The 23,025-nt window shown below is 35.6% G+C and overlaps 1 protein-coding gene across 4 annotated transcripts in view; it reads right to left on the bottom strand.

Annotated features, from left to right (window-relative positions):
- Positions 1-6,629, bottom strand: part of LOC115213434 (protein SMG5-like) — a 495,266-nt gene extending 488,637 nt beyond the window's left edge. For 2 of the 4 annotated variants that reach the window (XM_029782410.2, XM_036504030.1), the window contains exon 1: positions 6,352-6,625. In XM_029782410.2, coding sequence (XP_029638270.1) covers positions 6,352-6,419 — 68 coding nt within the window. In that variant the 5' untranslated portion in view covers positions 6,420-6,625. Of the gene's footprint in view, positions 1-6,351 lie in introns of all 4 variants that reach the window. The other 2 variants (XM_036504028.1, XM_036504027.1) reach the window with 2 other exon arrangements.
- Positions 6,630-23,025: the final 16,396 nt, after the last annotated feature.

The following is a 23,025-nucleotide window of genomic DNA, read 5'->3' as shown; positions in this document are numbered from 1 at the left end:
TATAGGAACAATAGAAGTGGTGAGAATCTATGTGGTGGCTTGACCAGCTAGATATAGCAAACAAATCTTCCACAAAATCACACCATATCAGTATCATCAGCATTTTAATATCCCCTTTTTCACAGGTCAGATGCCCTCCCAGTTGCCATTTCTTACCTGTTTCCATGGAAGGTAATACTTTCCTATGTTCAGATATGTTTTTCACAGAATACTGGAAGTAAATGACATTGCTTGTATAACAGTGACACCTTTTTACAACTATCAAGTGATGCTAAAGCCATGACACATATGTATGTATGTATGCATGCATATACACTCAACAGGCTTCCAGAGAGTTTCTGTGTTCCCATCTACCAAATTCACTCACAAGGGTTTGGTCAGCCCAAAGCTATAATAGAAAACACTTGCCCAGGATGTAATACAGTGGGACTGAAACAGTGACCATGCTCGAAGGCAGTAAGCTGGCAAAAACATTAGCACGCCAGGTGAAATGCTTAGTATTTCGTCTGCTGCTACATTCTGAGTTCAAAATTCCGCCGAGGTCAACTTTGCCTTTCATCCTTTCGGGATCGATTAATAAGTACCAGTTTCGCAGTGGGTCGATGTAATTGATTTAATCCCTTTGTCTGTCCTTGTTTGTCCCCTCTGTATTTAGCCCCTTGTGGGCAGTAAAGAAATATGAAACAGTGAGCATGTGATTGGGATGCAAATTTCTTTGAAAAGAGACACATTAGACAAAATAGTCTTTGAGATGCAGAAAAAAAGAAAAAAGTAAAATAAAATTAGGCTCATGGTCAGAACACTTTTGATCATAGCTCAATCAAGGCTGACCTGGAGCTAAATAACAACATAGTAAAATATTAGAGAAAAACCATGAGACAACAAAAGCAGTATGAGTCTATTAGAAACTAAAGTAACAAGGTATCAAATGTATTGACTTGAAACACATTAGATGATAACATTGTTTCAGATATTATTTGACATAAATGGCACAAGCATGGCTATTTGGTTAAGAAGCTTGATTCCTAACCTTAGGTACAATCCAACTGTGTGACACCTTGGGCAAGTGTTTTCTACTATAACCAACCAAAGCCTGGCAAGTGGATTTGGTAGACGGAAACTGGAAGAAGCTCCTTATGTCTGTGTTTGTGTGCATCCTTGTCTTGATATCACATGAAGATTACAAACAATGTTATTTTGTTTCCTGTCTTTTGTGAAAAACATGTCTGGCCTTGGGAAATGTTACCTTCCTTAGAAACAAGTGACGGTTGGTGACAAGAAGGGCATCCAGCCAGAGGAAGTCTGCTCCAACCAACAAATTCAGTCCAACTCACATGGGTATGGCAAAGTGGATGTATGATGATAATGAATGCATATTATATATAGAATGAAAACATGCTACAAATAATAGTTGGTATATATGGTAGAAGTAGATTCATTAAAAAAACCTAGCTTAGAAATAGCTAAATCAAATTTCAGGAGATTGTTCATAATAAACAAGGGATGATTCATGATGTATAAACAAATGCTTGTATTACACATGTGTATAATCATTAGCGACAGGCAAACTAAAAGATTAATATAAGAATGATGTAATGAGATGAATTAGACTTTGAAAACTGAGAGAAGCAATGAACACAGATCCATATTTTGAATACAATAAAAACGGATGAATGTACAAAATCATAACATAAATACTCAGAAGAATGTTTGTAAATAAAAATAACATTTTTCTGTACAACATTCAAATAGTTGTTGGTGATAAGAAGAGCATTCAGCCATAGAAACCAAGCCAAGTTGCATACACAAGCACTAGTTCCTGGAAGCAGTATTTTCCATAAGAAATAATTTGGACCATAATGATCCATCCATCCATGCCAACATGGAATACAGATGTAAAATGATGATGATGTAGAAATTTCTAATTCTAAGTGGGAACTACTCTTTTCAGGGTATCCATAAATGGTGGCCGAGAAGGAAGAATATATGTTCAAACCAGATGCCTCAACCAAATGCCAGCAAGAGAGTGAACTCTGTTAAAGGGATCAAAGAGCCATGCAGTAATGTTAAACAGAGCAAGAGATTAAATCTCCCTTACAAGAACAGGAACTTTTCCCCAAACAGACTTTACCAAAACCCTGTGAGGGTTTTGGTCAGCCCAAAGTGCCATGCAGTAGAATCAAAATAGAAACTACTTAATCTTAGAATCATTTTGAAATTATCACATTGTAAACTCTTTGTGAAAATGTCTGACTGAAAAATCAGGAAAGCCATGTTAGAATTACTGTATTAGGCCTCTAAGCAACACATTACAGTACTGGCCTCAAAATTGGTGTGACTCTCATTTCCTGGCTGGAAATGACTGGTCATAGAAAGGCATGAAGCAGTAAATATTTTTGCTCCAATAATTCATATCAAAATACCTAGAACCATGGTAGCATGCAAGAATGTAATAAATAAATAATATTTTCTTTTGTGCTGGTAAAAGGCAAGTTTTATAGAGGGGAAGATAATTAAATAAACATCAATATTTCATGTTTTATTGATCTGGGTGAGTTGAGAGACAAAGTCATTGCCATAGGAATTTAGATACGAAGAAAAGTAAAACACCTCCCTAATTACACAATCTCTAGTTTGGCCCTCTACATTTGCTTGATAAATAAATGAAAATAAGAGACTGGGACGGAGAGAGTGGAAAATGTGACATTAAAGAGTTGTGTGAGATAAAGGATTTGTGGGAATTGGAAAATAAGCAAGTTCAGAATGATCTATTGGATATAAAGGGCACAGATGGGTTGTGAAAGTGAGAGAATACCAAAGGCACCAGGAATTAATTATATGCAAACCTAATAACTGTGCTAGTGTAGATAGATAAATGTAAATGAATGATTTACATGCTGAGTGAACAGAGCTATAGAATGGAAATAAAAACAAGACAACTAGTAAGAAAATACATCAGGCACTGAGAAGATTTGATCTTTCTAAAATACATGAAAATATGTTATTGTTCTTATCTAAACAATGGTAAACATGGAGAGGGAACAAAAAAAAATCAATCACTAAACTGCCGAAAGCATTTGGAATAGACCTCCTCGGTTACATACAGCATTTGTTTTAACTACAAACACTGACCTGCAGATGTCCTGGATGGTCATCAACCATATTTGCTTCAACTTCAGCTTAATAGGACCTAAAGCGGTTATGGACACTACCTAACTCCTACGAATAACTTCCTTTTCTTTTTTTTAATCACTTTGTCGTCTGCGAAGCTTGTCTTTGAACACTCCTTTTCGATCGATCAAAAAGATATACTACCAGGGTTTTGACATACAAATCCCCAATACATTGTGCTATTACAGTAAATAATATTTTGTAGGCTGATCTCTCCAACTTTTTCACACAACAAATATAGAGTAAATGAATGTGTAGATGAAACAATTTCTTTAGCTTAGATTTCTATCTTCAAATTTTAACCCTAATACAACAGGTGTGTGATAACGCTAACCAGGTCAAATTAATAACTATTATAAATATAATGAATATCAATTCCACAAAGTTCAAGACACTAAGAGTCCCAATTATAACAATTCGTATATTTTAATTGGGAATTTAATCACTGTTTTGATATAGCTTTCGCAGTTTACGTGCTATGATAAGTGAACTAAATTCCTTCCAGTATGAAGACAACAATTTCATTCCCATTGAAAAAATCATCATTTGCCGACTCTGAAGATAGGAAAAGTAATTTAAATAATTAATTTTGCATATACACTGTTGCCTAGTAATTTTACAAAACATTCTTCAGCAATGTATGTATCATTGTATATATGGTGAAACTGGTACCTTGGGTATCTTTAGCAGGGACAAGTCTCTCGCACTTGGCTCAGGTTTCCCCGTTTGAAAATAGCTCTACACTGGTTTCAGAGGCCTTGCCCACTGAGTAAAGGGAACATGCACACGTGCGTGTTTGATAGCAGAACAGACGACATATCGTACGTGTATTACATATCAAAATTATCACAAATTTAGGGAACAAATGAATAAAGTATCGAAAGGGAAGCATTTATCACGCTATCAACATCATCTCTTGTCCATTCACACAGTTCCAATAGATATAATCTCCGATTACCTTTCACTGCCAAGTGTCTACATACAACTCAGTACGTTACGAACACGAGTTTTTAACTGTGAGAAACATTATCGAATGAGCTGAGATAAAATATGCTTATGTTGCCAGAACAAAATGTGTTACCCCCCAAAAAAATAAGTCGGATTTCTGAGGTAAATAAAAGAACGAGTAAAGAACCGACACATTGTAAAAAAAGTTCAGATGTGAACCAGCTTTTGGTACAAACAGCACTCAGAACATTAACAATAATACTGTTAAAACAATATTTGTTTACACAAGATTTCACATTCCGAGAGTGTCAATTTAAATAAAATCGAGTTTTAATGAAGAATAGAGCAAGACTATGATAGTGATAGCTAGAGTTTTTCCATAATATAAAGGTAAATATATATTAGCGGGTTCGAGAAGGCACAGATAAGCTACACACCTGTTAGTATAAATTGAATTGTTGACTTCCTTATACAGTAATCTGATTATATACAATATATGGTGTGTGTGTGTGTTATACATACACCATATATTGCATATCATCATATTGTGTGTGTGTAACACACACGAAACGATTTCACTCGTGTTGGCAGACGATATATTTTAGATACCAGAACAAAACGGCGGGACTGAACTGACCGCGAGGGAACAAGACGTCATTCAAGCGGAAACATTTCTTCACATAGACTTTAAAAAAGAAAGCGAGTACATGTATGTGTGTGTATATATATATATATATATATATATACACACACACATATCTGGATGTACTAAAGGGAGAAAGTATATTCAGTATACGTAGCGGATTTTAATTGTTCGAAGCTAAGGATTCACTCCATCCTTAATTTCTTGCTATATGCGATCCTTCGTGTGACTAAAAGATATATATGTGTGTATACATACACACAGAGCATTAATAAGCCTTTCCATTTAAAGTTATAAAATATTTTGTATAAGAGAAATTAAATGCTTAAAATACAACATGCAAGCATATTTCGGTAAAATTACTATTTTACCCATATTTCGTTAGGATATATATATATATATATATATATATATATGAGTGTATCAAAATTGAACTTTCGTTACATAAGTTAGGAATATGAATTCAACAGAAACTAGCCAATGGTCCACTGTATCTCACATGGGACACTCATACATATGGACAGTTTTAGCCGAAATTAGCCATGTCCGAATTTTGTTTAAATACATCGACTACTTCCTCCAACTTGCACCATATTATAGGGAATATCTTGCACCGACATACATACCATTCCAAAAATACATGCAAAGCCAAAAATAAACAAATGCACCGAAGGTATGTATATAAAGGTATATTGCAAAATGGTCAGAAACAATACAGAGTTCATCCAATGAAAAATTTTCTGGGATCTTAAAATAAACACCAACTTATGTTTTCATGTGAATTTGTTTTCGTTGGCTGTGTTGCATTGATGCATTCAATGGCGAGCAAGTGGCAAAGCAACAACAAAATACTCTTAGTAACGAAGGAGAATAAAATAACCTGTGGATGGATGTTGGAGGGATTTAGGGAGAGCAGAGAGTCTTATATCCGATTAAGAAATCTTGCAGAAGAAACGGAACGAAAATTAAACTTAGTAGCTCGATTTAGTAGCAGTGCCAAAAAAGAAAAACAAGAAAACTCTCCATTTTTCGAACTCAACAAATATTCTAGCTTCTTACGGAATTTATCCAAGAACGGATAAACAAACACTAAGCACATTATTATTTTTTATTAAAGCAAATATATTCTTACAAATCATTTCAATGTCGATCAATTGCTCTATCTACCTCTCTATCTTACCTATCTATTCTTATTCAACACAGTTGTGTTTATTCGTTGTCCAGGAGTTCCTTATTTTAAACTACATAAATAGTAACTGGAATTATCCTCGGTAGACTTCTCATTCTCAAGAGCTGGTATCAGCCACGTGGAATAGTAAAGAATAACAGCTGAGGTGGTCAGTGACAAATTTAGAAATGTCTTTGAAAGTGGGAAAATACAAGACAGACAACCAGAACTAAGATTAACAAACACCTCACTTGTTATATTTATCTCTTTGTTGTTGTGGAAACTACCGAGAACTCAGGCGAAAGGAGATAAAAGGAGTGAGGTTAGGGGACTATTCCATGGAATATTTTATTATTATTATTATTAATATTCTTTAAACAGAGTGAAAGGGTCGAAGATGATCGGAGAAATTCCTTTTTACCTGTAGACTCGTCTGGCTTTGTCGACCTCAGGTTTAACTTCATCTTTCTTCTGCCCGGCTTTCTTCATCCCTTTTTCGAGAATTACACACAGAGCCTACCATGTCAATGTGTCAACCAGCTACAGTGCTGCGTGTGTTGGCAGTCATCGACTGTGTACGCTGTCGCGGTGTGAACAATGATGAGATGTACCTATCCGACAAACGTTGTGCGACATATTTGTTTCCATAAACTCATGTGTTACTTGTCGCGGGAATCGACGAGATTTGGCGAGATCAACAAAATAAATGCGTGTGTGATAGTCATAGTGGTTATTGTATTGGTTCTTTAATATTCTTCTTAATAAATACAAACAACCTTCACTATAACGAAATTTCTTTCACCAACACCTTTATGTACCCTCACTGATATCGTTGGAGCTTTTTTTTTTTTCCTTAACTAATTTCTGAGTTTATTTTAATCTACACTTAGAAGTTTTGTTCAGTATAGGCTTAGCTCTTATTTCCTCTTCGACCACTTTTCTTACTTTCATTTTAGTTTCGCGCTCAACATTGACAAAATTCATGCTTGTGTGAAAACACGTACCCACTACATGTGTGTATATATATATATATATAATGTCTGGAATTACAAACAGGATAAAACTCAAAATATAAATATATATTTATTTTAATTTTTTTTAATGGTCAAATGTTACAAAGTGACTCAAGGGCAGATAGTTCCGTGCATGGTACTTTATCAAACTAACTTTTCGTTATGTGTATATAATGTATTTGGGTGTAATTCATATACATTTATAACATACATTTGTTTATACATATATATGTATGCATGTATATGACGTGTGTGTATATACACATATATGTATAGAGATATAATTCTTCGAATACCTGATGAGAATTTTTAAAAAGAATGCAAAGGACATGCAATTATTCAGCTAAATTAATCAACGAACATGTGTGCTGATTGGTGCCAGGTCTGGACAATTTGGCGCTTTAACTGTTTCTTAAATCGATGTAGAATATTTAATACGATTAAGAAATTACATATGAAAAACAAAAGCTACTTATTAATTTAAGCATGGATTTTTCAACTTCTGTTATTTTTGTCTTTTGTTTAAAAAAAAAAAGCATTCTTCAACTATTTGTTTTAAACGAGATTCAGAATCGACATACCAACACGAGTGTGCTACACCGATTTCGTTTCAGAAAAATAGATATTTGTTTAATGAAATTTTCTACAAATATGTTCAGATAATAATTTTATTGGAAATTGTCGAGAAATTTTTTTTCTTCGGAGGAGGGGAGAGGATTTTCGGATAATTCATAAGTTTCGGCATTTTTTAATTAATTTTTCAACAAATTCTTTTCAGAAAGTGTAGATTGTGATTACATCGGAATTTAATGAGAAAGAAAAAAAAAAACTGAAAGTTCTGAGGAAACAAAATTGATAGGTGTGTGTTTGTGTGTGCCTTCTTTCCGTTTGTGATCATCAAATGAAAGTGGAAATACTGACAATTCGGCAATGTCTTGACGAACTTGTCACCCATCATTTTTTTTTTTTTTTACTTTCTGAAAATTTCTGCTTTTTACAACGGAGATTACGATTCTGGGACACCCCCACCACAAATAATGAAACTTTATTTTTTTCTAATTTTTAATCTTTCAGTCACGCCCACAGTCAATTTTTAGAAATTTAAAAAAAAGACTTTACTCGAAATTTTTGCCAGGGCTTTCACTTTAAAAAATAGAGATTATGATATTACATTCGGGGAGGGGAAAAAAGAGCTATATTTAAAATAATAATCTTTTAAAGCCGATTACTTACTATCATTCTTTTCCATTTTTACTTTCTTATCATAAACTGAATATATGACAGCTATTTTTAACATTAAAGTACTTTTTCAAAATCAAAAGAGAAACGCATTAATGGCATTTAGTTTCACTTTCTTAAAATGCTGCTGTTGAAATTTTTTAAAGTATGAAAGTGCAAATGAAATACTTATTTATACACTGCAAATTCAGACGATGTGAGAGTAAGTTCTTTTTTGTAAAATGCGCACATTAAAAAATTATAGGAAAGAACTGGAAATCTTTTAGCCAATAAAAATCTCGTAATCAACATCTGATTTTTAAAAATTCCTTTGTATAGGCGTGGCTCTGTGGTTTCCTTCCCAACCACATGGTTCCGGATTCAGTCTCACTGCGTGGCACCTTGTGCAATTATCTTCTTCTATAGGTAGCAGAAACTATCAACTACTTCTAGTTTCTCCTCCAGGAGTGTAATGGAATCTGTTTTCTGAGTATCAATGGTATCTATTGCACCTGTGCATCTGCCGCACACGAAAACTATCTTCTTGGTTAATTTTCCTTTGATGGTGCTGCACCTCTTATGTGTCCATAGGTTACATTGGGTACATCTTATGGAGTTTCTACCTACACCTTTTCTACAGATCGAGCAGGGCCACCTACCTGAAGGGGTTTGTGGTGTGTTTGCCTTCCTACTTACTAGAACTTTGGTCTTTGCTACATTGAACCTAAGGCCTTTTCTAAACCTAGCTTCCACACCCAAAATTTCTTTTCTAGTTCAGGTAGTGATTCTGCTATGAGGGCCAGGTCATCAGCATAGAGGAGCTCCCGGGGGCAACCCATCTTGAATTCCTCTGTTATTGCCTGGAGGACTATGATGAATGAAAGGAGACTGAGGGCTGAGCCTTGGTGGACCCCTACTTCTACCTGGAATTCTTCACTATACTCATTGCCAATCCTAACCTTGCTGACGGCGTCTCTGTATAGGACCTGTTCAGCCCTTATTAACCATTCGTCAATCTCCAGTTTCCACATAACCCACCAGATAAGGGATCGGGGGACCCTGTCAAAGGCTTTCTCCAAGTCCACGAAAGCTATTTAGCTAGGTATTTCTCCTGCAGTTGTCGAACCAGGAATATGGCATCAGTGGTGCTTCTACCCGGCACAAAACCGAACTGCATCTCATCTAAGCAGACTCTCCCCCTAATGAGATGGGCTATGACCCTCTCTGTGACCTTCATCACCTGATCCAACAGTTTAATACCCCTGTAGTTATTCATATATATATATATATATATATATATATATTATCATTGCCATCATCATCATCGTCGTCATCATCATCACCATCAACAAGATCATCATCATTTTCAACATTCCCATTTCCATGCTCATGTGGATCGAATATACACACACACACATATATAATCCTTTAACAGAAATAATAAACATGGTGTAGTGTGGTAAGTAGCTTGCTTACCATCCACATGGTTTTGGGTTCAGTCCCCCTGTATGGCACCTTGGCCAAGTGTCTTCTACTATAGCCTTGGGCTGACCAAAGCCTTGTGAGTGGATTTGATAGAAACTGAAAGAAGCCCATCGTATATATGTATATGTATATATAAAAGTGTGTGTCTGTGTTTGACCTCCACAACATCACTTGAGAACTGATGCTGGTGTGTTTACGTCCCCATAACTTAGCAGTTCGGCAAAAGAGTCCGATAGAATAAGTACTAGGTTTACAAAGAATAAGTCCTAGAGTCGATTTGCCTGACTAAAGACAGTGCTCCAGCATGACCGCAGTCAAATGACTGAAACAAGTAAAAAGAGAGTAAAGAGTATGTGCTTTACAAAAATAATTGAGTAATCCTTCAGATTAAGGTAAAATTGTTTTTATCATAACTTAACATAAGGCAGCAAGCTGGCAGAATCGTTAGCACACTGGATGAAATACTTAGTGGTATTTCGCCCATCACTATGTTCTGGGTTCAAATTCTGCCAAGGTTGGCTTTGCCTTTAATCCTTTCGGGGTCAATAAGTTAAGTACCAGTGACACACAGGGGTCAATATAATCAACTAGTCTCCTCCCCTAAGTTTCAGGCCTTGTGTCTATAGAAGAAAGGATTATAACATGACATAAAAACAAACATTAATATATATATATATATATGCACACACATCACACATACATAAGAAATGCCTGGTAAATTTATGAGCGTGTGTTTTTTAGAAGAAAAACATTTATCCTCACTCGTATTGCAACTCTTCTACTCAACTGGGGCCTTATTGACCCTGAAAGGATTAAAGGCAAAGCTGACCTCAGCGGGATATGAACTCACTACTACATAACACTATAGATCTTTCTTGCAATCAGATCTGGACACAATGCAACAATGGATCACAGACTGGCAACTGAAGCTGACTGTGGACAAGAGTACTACCATGCATTTTGGGAGGAAAGCTCTGACGTCTGGCAACTGACTTGGTAAACACCCACAAAATTATTAACCATAGTGCTAACAACCACCTTGAGAACCTTTTTGAGCTCCATGTGTCTAACATATGTGGGCACGTCTACAGAAAACAGCACAGCTCCAATGACTTTTGGAAACATTTTTTCACACTCAGAGTTACTGAAACATGGAACAAATTACTTGCATCAGTTGTTATTTGCCGAGACATTGCATCCTTTAATACCTCCATGCTTCCTGAGATTCACCAACTCTACACCTGATATTCCCTCCTCTATACACGTGCACACATGTATATCACGACTCATACACTGTTCACTTTCCTGACTTTTGTACATAATTCTATGTACGATACATGCACCTTTGATGAGTTGTAGTGCACCTGAGCACTATACACAATAATTTCATTATTATTTTATTATTATTATAAAGAGCTGTAATGAAATTATGTAGGCAATTTTCCCAACACTTTCATGATTCTACAAATCCACTGTTGCCAAGCACTATTGTCATACCATTCAAGTCATCAAACAGAAAAATAATAGGCTGAAACTATATTTGACCAAATTGCAATACATAATTTCAAAGATATGAATAAGAGAATTTTACAGAATTACATTTATTGTATATTTAGCCTTTTAATCTTCTTAAGAATGAAGAACTATAATCAGTGACATAGCTATGCGATTAAGAAGTTTGCTTCCCAGTCACATGGTTTCAGGTTCATTTCTAATGCATAGCACCTTGAGCAAGTGTCTTCAACTATTAGCCTTGGATCACTCAATGACTTGTGAGTGAATCTGATAGAATAAAATTGTGTGGAGGTTCAGTGTGTGTATGTATGTGTGTGAGTATACACATACATATGTGTATGTGCATATTGTGGAGTGTGTCCCACACTTGACTACCAGAATTGGTTTGATGGTGTTTCAGCACGATGAATAAGTGTAGCAGACTCAAAACAGAATAAGTATTTGGGGAAATTTGTTCAACTAAATGTTTCAAGTCAGAGAACCAACAAGTGGTTCAAGACTATCTACCAGACTCCTCCCTGATCAAAACTCACACAGCTCTCAAATTCTGAGAGAACCTAACAACAGTCTTGTTCCACCTTGCCAAATTTCTCTTGAAGACCCCAGTTATATCATGTATTTCTTTCAAATATTAACAAGGAATTACATGATACCTGTTTGGAAAATATCATAACTAAACTCTAATATCTTAACTGTTAGCCTCATGTTCCAAATTTTATGTTATGAATGACATTGCATAGTCATTGAGAAATAACAAAACATGAAGATTCCATTTTGAACAGCAGGATAATGATTCTGTGGTTTTGTCCCACTAAGTGATAAGCAATTTTATAGTTTATATATCTTAGTTCAAATATGGCCAAATTCATTTTAACCCTTCTCTCTAGGTGCAAAATAGAAGTATTTGCCTATAACATTTATTGGTGAAATAGTAAAAGAAGCACAATAATTCAACAATATATTAGAGCTGTCCAACTGGATTTCATTGAAACTATGAAAGCACAAAACCTTTTCTCTTCTATGACATATGCATCTATTAACTCTATGGTTTCCACTGATGAAATATAGTGTAGAATCATCAGCCTGGGAACTGATAAGTGTGGAAGACTGTGTATATACCAAACCTAGGAGCTGACTGAGATACCTATCTCAAAGTAAGGAACCTTTGCTAGTGTCAGTTTGGAATAACGGCATATTGAAAGCAGAGAAAAAGAGAAAGACAAAAAGAATATGAAGAAGCATTATACAACAAGAAGCTACACAATCAATCCAATGTAGAAGTTGCTGGAAAATATAGGTAGGACTGGCTGAAGAAAGGAGCACTGAAAAAAAGAGACAGAGCACCATACTGGCTGCACAAGACCAAACTTTGGCTCACTGTGCTGCATCTGTAATAGAGTGGATGAAACCATTGCCCATATTGTGAACAAATGTCCTAGACTTGCCCAAAACCATTACAAGTTGTCGCGGCGATGATGTAGTGAAAGTGCTACATTGGAAACTGTGCAAAAAGTGGGGACTACAGAGAGAGGCAAGATGTAGGATTAGAAACCAGAGTGTGGTGGAATCAGAGACCTGCAAAATCCTGTAGGATTTTCCAATCCAAACAGATCAGATGCTAGAGCTTAACAGACCAGACCTAGTGGTGATGGATAAGGTGCACCACATATGTTATATAGTTGATGTTACATGCCCCTTTGATCCACAAATAGTTAAGAAGGAAGGTGAAAAAATATATACAATCCTCTTGAGTATGAAATAGCTTGGCTATGGAAAATGAAGAGGGTGAAGATAGTGCCAATTATTGTTGGGTCCTTTAGGACAGCATCAAGAGGAATATAAAGGAAATCAGAATAAAGTGACCAGTAGAACTGTTGCTAAAGGTGTGCCTTCTTGGCACAGCCAGAATAATCAGGAAAATATTAGTTGAAAAGAACAGATCACATGGTAGTGAAGGTTGTAAGCAGCAAGCCTGCTACACATACAAGACTCCTGGAGTTCCTCTTTTGCTTGTTTCAGTCATATGACCGTGGCCATGCTGGAGCACCGCCTTTAGTCAAGCAAATCAACCCCAGGACTTATTCTTTATAAGCCTAGTACTTATTCTATCGGTCTCTTTTGCCGAACAGCTAAGTTACGGGGACGTAAACACACCACCATCGGTTGCCAAGCAATGTTGGGCGACAAACACAAACACATAAACACACACACACATACATATATATATATATATTATATATATATATATATATATTATATATATATATATATATATATATACGACGGGCTTCTTTCAGTTTCCGTTTACCAAATCCACTCACAAAGCTTTGGTCGGCCCGAGGCTATAGTAGAAGACACTTGCCCAAGATTCCACACAGTGGGAATGAACCCGGAATCATGTGGTTGGTAAGCAAGCTACTTGCCACACAGCCACTCCTGCGCCTGTTCCAATAATAAAATAAAAGTGAATGCAACGATGTAAATAGTTATTTGTAAAGGCAACGTTTCTTCTGTTTAGAATGTTGTTCTAAAAATATGCAACGCTGTTATTTAAACATATGGCATTTATTTCATAAAAGATCATTCCCATGCGTTTCAGAACATTGCTTTTATGCCTACCTGTGTCACTAACTTATTAGGTGATTCATCTTTAAAGCTAATCCTGTCATGAATCAGAAAAATACATAGGAGCAGTGCCCGTCTTCAGGTTTCTTTGGATACGTTGATGACACACAAAATGTCTTTAGCAATATTACATCTTTTCTCACGAGAAGAATTAGAGTAATTCAGTGCTACAAGCCACTGAATTATATTTCCAATCCACAGTACTGCTGCGGCAGTGAATTATACACCCTCGTTCTTCGGCGAAAGTAAAGAATGCGCACGCCCGGTGTTTAGGATTAGGGTTTAGGGTCAGGGTTAGGGTTAAGGTAAAGTTTTTCTTACGTCGAAAACGGGTGGTGTAATTATTCTTCACCTCTGTCCCGTCTTTTCCGTATCTCCGTTGAGCTATGTCTACATAACTATTTAAAGTTGAATATCTCATAAATCTTTAACATACATAACAGTATTAAATGCGTGATTGCCGCTTATCTGAAACGTCTCACATCCCCTAAACTTAATACGAACTTATTTATACTGGCAAACATTTACTGATTTCACCTCACCCTCCATAAGTTTAAAAGGATTCTACTCTTTATATAAAATATAAAACAGTAATATATCATAATTTATTTATTCTATCGATTATTTTCTCGCAGTCAGTGTTTTCTTGGTGAAAAAAAAAACACTCATACAAATGAGCGCCAAAATTATTAACAAATTTTTATTTCCAAACGCAGAACAATAACATCACGATCACATTTCCATTTCAAAAGCAGCTAACTCAAATACAATTCTATAAATCGAAAATAATTTTCTTTTTCATTGTAATCTGGAATTGTTTTCTGATTTCATAAAAGAAAGTAACAAACAAAAAATATTTATTAATCGTCCTTCGGCATGTGTAATTTAGGGTTGTTTCCCCTACATAAAATAATCTCTAGAGTTAATTCCCTTGCACTATAAACTTATCGTAATTTCGTTTATGCAACGCAATTGTTTGAATTTGATAAATTTATTGTTGTTACACTGATGTTTATCAAATTATTTGTTTGATTTTTAATTTTGGATTTAGAAAGGGGAGTAATATATTAAAAAAATGAGTGGTTAACATGTTTTCTGTATGATATTCCCAAAAGTCTCTTCAAACATTCATCTCCGTAGCTTGAATTCTTTCGATTTCTGCTGTCAGTGTCCATGTCTCACAGGCGTACAGGAATCCTAATTTTGGAGCACAGTGAGATATTTCTGTCTTTCCACAGTCTTCTGAATTTGGTCATTGCTGCGGTTGTTTTGGCAATGCAGGATATCAATTCAGGCTTGGAACCTTGGATACTTACTAACACCCCAAGAGGTCGTATCACAAACGAGGATGTGAAAAGAAAAATAAGGCAGGCAATAGGGCCCTATAAGGAACTTCTTACCACAGTAAAGAAATGCAAGCTCAGGTGGTTTGGGCATGTCACCCACTCACCAGGGATGGCCGAAATAATCCTTCAGGGAACAGTCAAAAATGGCAGACAGAAAAGGTGGGAAAATAACATCTATGAGTGGACAGGCTTAAAGATGAGAGACAGAAGACAGAGACGGGTGAAGGGATATGGTCGCAAAGTCATTAGTGGTAATGAAGTCAGTGAGACGACGGGATAGGTAATATGTAATATAATAATATGTTTTCTAACGGAATTCCTATGACGGTGAATTGACCAAATCGTAAGAGCGTTAGGAGAAATACCTCACGTGTTTGTTCCGGCTCATTGAGTACTAAGGTTCAAATCCCGCTGAGATGAATTTTGCCTTTTCACCTTTACTGATTGATAGAACTGTTTGAGCCTCAGACAAAATGGTTTGTAGTATTTATTCGAATTTTTTGCCATTTGAATTCTTGAGTAGTAGACTTAATCCGTTACCTGTTTTAACACCATCGCCTGGTCTTTGGGTGCCTTTAAGCAGAATTCACTCTGTGACTAGCATTTAGGCTAGATTTAAGGTTTGAGGATACCACCTGACTCCCTCCCAGCCTACTACTAGCTTAGAAAGCACTGAAAATGGGGTCAAGGACACCGATCTCCCTTTCCTGAACAAGTTTTTTTTTTAAAGGCTTGACTGTGTGGTAAGGAGCTTGCTTCCCAACCACATGGGCCTGGATTCAACCCCACTGCGTGGTACCTTAGGCAAGTGTCTTCTACTATAGCCTTGGGCTGACCAAAGCCTTGTGAGTGGATCTGATGGATGGAATCTGAAAGAAGCCCATCGTAGATACACACATATATATGTATACATGTATGAATGAATTTATGTGTGTGTCTTTGTGTCTATGTTTGTCCCCCTACCACCACTTGACAACTGGTGTTCGTATGCTTATGTCCCCATAACATAGCAGTTCATCAACAAAGACCAGTAGAATAAGTACCATACTTTAAAAAAAATATTAAGTCCTGGATGAGCAGGTGACATGGGGTCGATTTGTTCAACTAAAAACACTTCATGACCCAGCATGACCACAGTCAGGTGACTGAAGGAAGTAAAAAAAGAAAAACCAGCAGATTTCAGCAAAGTGATTTTATATTAATCACTGAGGTGGCCATTTTCTGGATACTGTGATAGGTATCTGTGTATATAGTCATAGCACTGTTCCAGAATGCAAAGGTGATATTTCATTATGCACTTCATCTGAGCTTTGTAGATTATCGATAATTGTTAGGGACTGAAATATCTTCTGACCTTGAGGAGAAGGTCTGTTAAATTCCCTTTAACTTTTTTAATTTAGTTCATCATCATCATCGGTGGGAGTGGTCACTCCCCTTGCTCCCCTATTAACAATGCCACTGCCCTTGCTTACCTTTAGCAGAACCCCCACTACTGCAAGGACTTCAGCCTTAGGCTAAATAGATATCTGAATAGTAATCCATGAGCTATTGTTACTGTTCCTTTCATTTATACCAGTCTCTGAAGCTCTGTTGTTCTTTCTCCCTTGACTACATTTTTATGGTTTAGTCAGAGGAGAAAGGCTATCAGTCATGAATTTAAAAAAAGTCACACTATAACAGCAGCAACAAAGTTTGAACTAATAACAGGGAACAAAAATTAGGGAGAAATTTATGGCAGGTCATAAAAAAGAACTTTTCCATACTTGCACGAGCCAGATGGAATTTTGTTGGGGCAGATTTTCTACAGCTGGATGCTCTTCCACCTACCACACCTTACCTGTTTTCAAGTAAGGTAACAGTTCCCATGACCAGGCATATTTTCCATGGAAGATGAGAAATGAACAACACCACTTGTAAAACAGTGATGTTAGTTTACAATCAACAAACGATGTCAAGACAAATATTCACTCATACATACATATATACAACAAACTTATTTCAGTTTTCATTTTACCAAACTTACTCTCAAGGCTTTAGGCAGCCCAAGACACATACCCAAGCTGCTGTGCAGTAGGACAGAACCCAAGATCACATGGTTGGGAAGCAAGTTTCTTAGCCACACAACCACTTGGATCTATAAGCCATGCCTGCACTTGTGTTAGTTTTCCATGTTGACTTGGGTTGGATAGGTGATAGGTTTCCAATATATCTTGTCATGTTCAAGGAAAAGCCATAATCAATAAACTTGCCCTAAATATTCATTTTTTTCTTCTCATTTTGAAGGGATCAAGAAAACCAGACACAGGAATGGGTTCAGTCTTGTCCTGATTGTCTTTCTTATATACATCAATGACTTACTTGTGACCACATCCAACCACACCCACTCTTGTGCAGATGCCACAACCTTCATTCCACCTCAATCTTCCCCAGCCATGCATCATCCACCAGCAACTTAGTCACCACATACCAAACACAGATTAATTCCATGAACAGTCTCTCAAAAGCTTCCTCAAATGGATATATACTGATCTTATCTCTTTCAAAAACAACAAAACACAAATGTTACTCATATCAAGAAAATATCATCACACCCAAACTTTGTTTAAGCATGAGCCACACTCAGCTAGAGCCAGCACTGTAACTCCAATTGTTGGATCTCACAATCACTAAGGTTTTCTCTTAGTAAAAAGAAAATCCTGAACAGAGTTAGGATTGGATGTATCCAAATGGCTGGCCCTTCTTGTCAGGATCAGAAAATACTTATTCTCCCAACAGTTATTGATAATCTACAAAATTCAGATGAGGCTCACAATTGAATATTGGTGTCTTGGATTCATCTGCTGTTGCACATACAGACACTCTACACAGCATCCAGAAAAGAGCCACCTGAATGACTGGCATACAGTCATTCAGCCTCAGGCCCACAAGCATAGGCTAATCATATTCATGTAGCATAATCTCAGACAGTTTAGTCCGAAAGAATCCAAACTTGTTTCTCTTCAAAAAATACCATCAAGGAGAATTGAAATTAACTCTAAACACAGGTAAAATACTTTTCAACTTCCCAAGACTGCTGCTGTTTATCCTTTTACAGCTTGGTGTGCTGTGCCAATGAAAGTTAAGAGCCATGATAATGGAAGCAGCACTGAAGATATGAACACTAAGGCTTTAACTGGTAACCTAGTTACCTATTAGCATGGTTATCTTCATCAGTCTTTTACTGATTCTACAGAGTTGACTGCATGCTGTTATTATTTCCTCAAAATAATTCACCTGGTGCTTTAAAAGTTAAGCACCTGTCACTAAGTATGTAATAACATAAAAAGGATTTCGTTTTTGGATTTGGTTTGCAAGATTCTTTATGTGAGTTTGTGTGTTGAAGCATATTCTGTTGTGTCTGGGGAGAGTCATTTTCTTTTTGTGCTTTATAAGAGTCAAAACTATTGAAAAGGTTGTAAGATGCAACGAAAATTTTAGGAAAATAAAAATAAGAAAAGAGTGAAAATTTTACTGGTGAGTGTGTTATATTATAAGGCACAAAAAGAAAATGACTCTCCCCGGACACAACAGAATAAAAAGGATTATTTACAAACGAATGAGACTGGGATAAAATAAAACATTTTTTTTGTAAAAATCTTTTTTTTTATTATTATTCATTCATCCAATTTTCCATGTATGGTGTATAGCTTTTACAAAAATGAACTTTTATAAACTGTGCTTGATGCAGTTAAGACACTTATTTTCCAAATAAGTGATTTGAATATCATCCTGAATCTCATATGCAAAGTTGAACCTATATTACATGCTGCAATACACTAGAAACATATTTTCTTGAGTTTCTGCTGCTGATATTATGGTGTATCTAATTCACTTGTGCATCTTATAGGCCATCAAATACGGGTTGTTTAATAAATTGAGCAAAAAAATTTGCAGGAACATGCCATTTTTACTGTAAACAATTCAGCAATGAAGTTGGAGAAGGAAATACAATTATTTCAGTAAACTAAGGCAAAGAAAATAAGAAGGTCAGTCACAAAATCTCATCATTGAAATAGCCTCATACCACTGAACAGCCTTGAAATATTGAATCTGTACATTTGTATAGAAAGCTGATTCCATATTTCTTTGGTTATGCAGCAATGTATAGGTTGCAGTGGAATGGATTCAGATGAATAACAGTTGATACAAGAACTGGACACTTTAGGCTTTTGCTATCTAATTACAATTGTCATTTTATATTTTGATATACAGAGAACATTTTTGTTTTGGATCGAGTAATATCATATAATTTTAGCAGACATAAAATTATTAGCATTCCCAACCATGTAGTTTTGGTTTCAGTCCCTTTGCATGTCACCTCGAGCAAGTGTCTTCTATTATAGGCTTAGGCCAACCAAAGCCTTGTGAGTGGATTTGGTAGACAGAGACTAATAGAACTCTGTCACATATATGTGTGTGTGTGTGTGCATCGTTGTCTTGACATTACCTGATGTTTCTAAAAGATAGTCACCATCTTACAAGTGATGTTGCTCATTTCTAATCTTCTATGAAAAATATGTCCAGCCTTGAGGAAATATTACCTTACTTGGAAACAGGTGAGGGTTGGCTACAAGGACATCCAGCTATAGGAAATCTTCCTCAAAAAATCCGTCTGACTATGGAAGCATGGAAAAGTGAACATTAAAATAATGTAGATGATGATGATGATTACCATATATTTTCTTAAATATGTCTCTGTGTAAACTACTTTGTGTTAACTCATTTACATAGAAAGCAGATATATCCACTCAAAATTTCATTTCCTTTAACAGTGAAAAGTAGTTTTATACACCATTCTATCTTTTGTTGAGGAATACTATGTTTGAAAATATTTTCTGTTGTGATATGTCAAATTTACTGAGGCAACATGACTTTAGAAAATACCAAATGGTAGGTATTTAACATCACTGGAATAAGTATGAATTTTAATTTCACAGTGAAAGAGTTAAATAAGTTAATGTGTGAAAAACAAAATAAGAATTTTGAAAGAAGTATCTATAAAATTAGTTTTTATACATTGAATGGTTATGGGTGTCTACCAGAATAAAATAGTAATCAAAGGGTCCATAGATAAAAGAAAGATAGTTGAGAATCTCTGATCTAGACAGAGCTATTAGAGGTTCGATTTTGAATGAAATTGATGACAAGCAATCAATAAACTGGAAGTAATCTGAGACATAACAAACAAGGTTTGAAAATATTAGGAAACCCGTGACCTTTTATCTAACTTTAATCTGACAGTAAAACATTAAGTGATACAATAACCGAAAACCTGCTCTTAAACACCCACTGTGGCTTACTTGATAAATGATACATAACATTGTAAAGCAAAATAATATAACAATGCTTTATTGGGTTATATTTAAAAGTCTTTATTTGTATGAAATGAAATACATATTGTTAATTGTTTTAGAAGTTATGTCTTACAGAGCATGGTATAAAAATTTAGACATGGAGATATTCATTAACTTATTTTTATTTAATATCATTAGTATTAAGGTGGCAAGCTGGTAGAGTTGTTAGCACGCCAGACCAGATGCTTAACAGCCTTTTTCCAGCTTTAGTTCTAAGTTCAAATTCCAACAAGGTCGACTTTGCCTTTCAAGGTTGATAAAATAAGTACCATTTGAGCATTGGGTCAATACATTGATTAGTCCCTTTCCCCAAAATTTCAGGCCCTGTGACTATAGTAGAAAGAATTATCATTATTATCTGCTCCTTTCATCCTTTACCCTGGTAGCAAATAAAAGAAATTATTATTATTATTATTAAAGCAGAGAGCTGACAGAATTGTTTGCACACCTGGTAAAATGCTTAGCAGTATTTTGTCCATTTTTATGTTCTGAGTTCAAATTTGACTTTGCTTTTCTTCATTTCAGGGCCTATAAAATAATTACCATTTGAGCACTGGGCTCGATTTAATCAACTTAGCCCATCCCCCAAAATTGCTGGCCTTGTGCCAAAATTTGAAACCATTGTTATTATTATTATTTTATAGATTCATGCAAGTTTCTACTACACCACCATGTTCCTGAGGTGTGTGCAGTGTTGTGTTGTTATCTTTGTGGTAATTGGAAGGGTGTAAACTTCTCCTGTTGCTCTACTACATCAGTTTATGGGGATTTGGTTTCTGGTTATATCAGTGTTATGTTCTGTTCAACATAGTGTGTGTGATGTGAGTTGTGTTATTTTATTGGGCCTTAATCTTGCATATGTCACATGAGTTTGTGGTATTTTAGATTATTAGGGGCTTATTGTATAGGGTGTGTTGTGTGTGAAGGTGGTTCTATTTGAGCTATTCTATTGAATTGTAATCATCATCATTTTTATGTTAATATATAGGAGGCAAGGGAAGTGAACTGGCAACATCGTTAGCACGTCGGGCGAAATGCTTTGCGGTATTTCGTCTGCCGTTACGTTCTGAGTTCAAATTCCGCCGAGGTCGACTTTGCCTTTCATCCTTTCGGGGTCGATTAAATAAGTATCAGTTACGCACTGGGGTTGATGTAATCAACTTAATCCCTTTGTCTGTCCTTGTTTGTCCCCTCTATGTTTAGCCCCCTGTGGGTAATAAAGAAATAAATACAAAGGAGGCAAACAATTTCCATTGCTATTTTAGGTCCTTTTAGATAGAAAAGTTGAGATAATTAATGAGGCAAAATAGTAATTAGGATTTATCGTTAAATATTTTAGATTTGTGATTAAAAGAAGTAAGAATGCAAAGGACATGGTATCCAAAACATTGTAGCTTTGGAAAGAAAGGATTAGAAAATGTCTTGAGTGGAAGGATTGAGAGTAAATAGGTAAGGAAAAGGGAAAATATTTCACCAGAAAATACATCAAAGATCTATTTTGCAAAGAAACTAGAAATATCTTATCACATTTCAGTTTTTTAAATTTTGCTTTATCTTTAATTTATTGGATTATATTTTTAATTACTTTCAAACACCAGTTATTCATTTAGTTGAGATTTATACATATATATTGGGTTGTCCAGAAAGTTCGTGCCAATTTTTAAAGGAAAGAAAAAGGTCAATAAATTCTTGCCATTACATTTTTAATCAACAAAATATGAACCATTTTGTTGCACAATGCATCTCCATCTTTCCTTTAACTTGAAAATACCCTCTTCCCAGAATTGGGGTGGTTTCATGGCAAAGAATTCATCAAGGTATCTTTTTACATCATCCAAGGAATTGAAATTTTTACCATTAAGACTATTCTGCAGAGACTTGAATAAGTGGAAATCCGAAGGAGTAATATCTGGTGAATATGGAGGATGGGGTAACACATCCCAGCCAAGCTGCAGCAATTTTTGCCTGGTTCCCAAAGCATCAAGTGCCGAAAATGAACTTTCTTATCTTCCATTTTAAAGGGTTACAGAATTAACACAGGTTATAGGAACATAAACCTTCTTCCACGAAAAGATAGCTTAAACTGTGCTCTAAATGGAGGTGTAGTCAAATCCTATTTCATGGACTCAACCATGTTCTAAAATAAGTCGAAAGGTAAGGTACTATAAATTGGCATGAACTTTCCAGACAAGCCAATATTTTATTTTATTTTATTTTATACCAGTGTGTTTTGTAACTGTATTATCCAAGAAGGGATGGGCTAAACCATTATAATATGAGTCACATATTGTTTGAATAATAACAAAACCAATTACTGATATTTTGAATGCATTTAGTATGTACATTTCAAATGGTTATGTAACATAATGTTATACAGATAGCCATTCTTTTCAGTCACTTGTAATAACTGAACAGAGTAGACAGCTACAAAGTACAAGTGGTAATGACATAGCCACAAAGGTTTGACATCTCCTACTCTTCTTATTACTGCAATTTCATG

This window comes from Octopus sinensis, linkage group LG6, assembly GCF_006345805.1.
Source record: "Octopus sinensis linkage group LG6, ASM634580v1, whole genome shotgun sequence".
In the NCBI taxonomy this organism is placed as follows: domain Eukaryota; kingdom Metazoa; phylum Mollusca; class Cephalopoda; order Octopoda; family Octopodidae; genus Octopus; species Octopus sinensis.
Note: the sequence above shows the minus strand (reverse complement) of the source record. Positions and strands in the feature narration are given on the sequence as shown.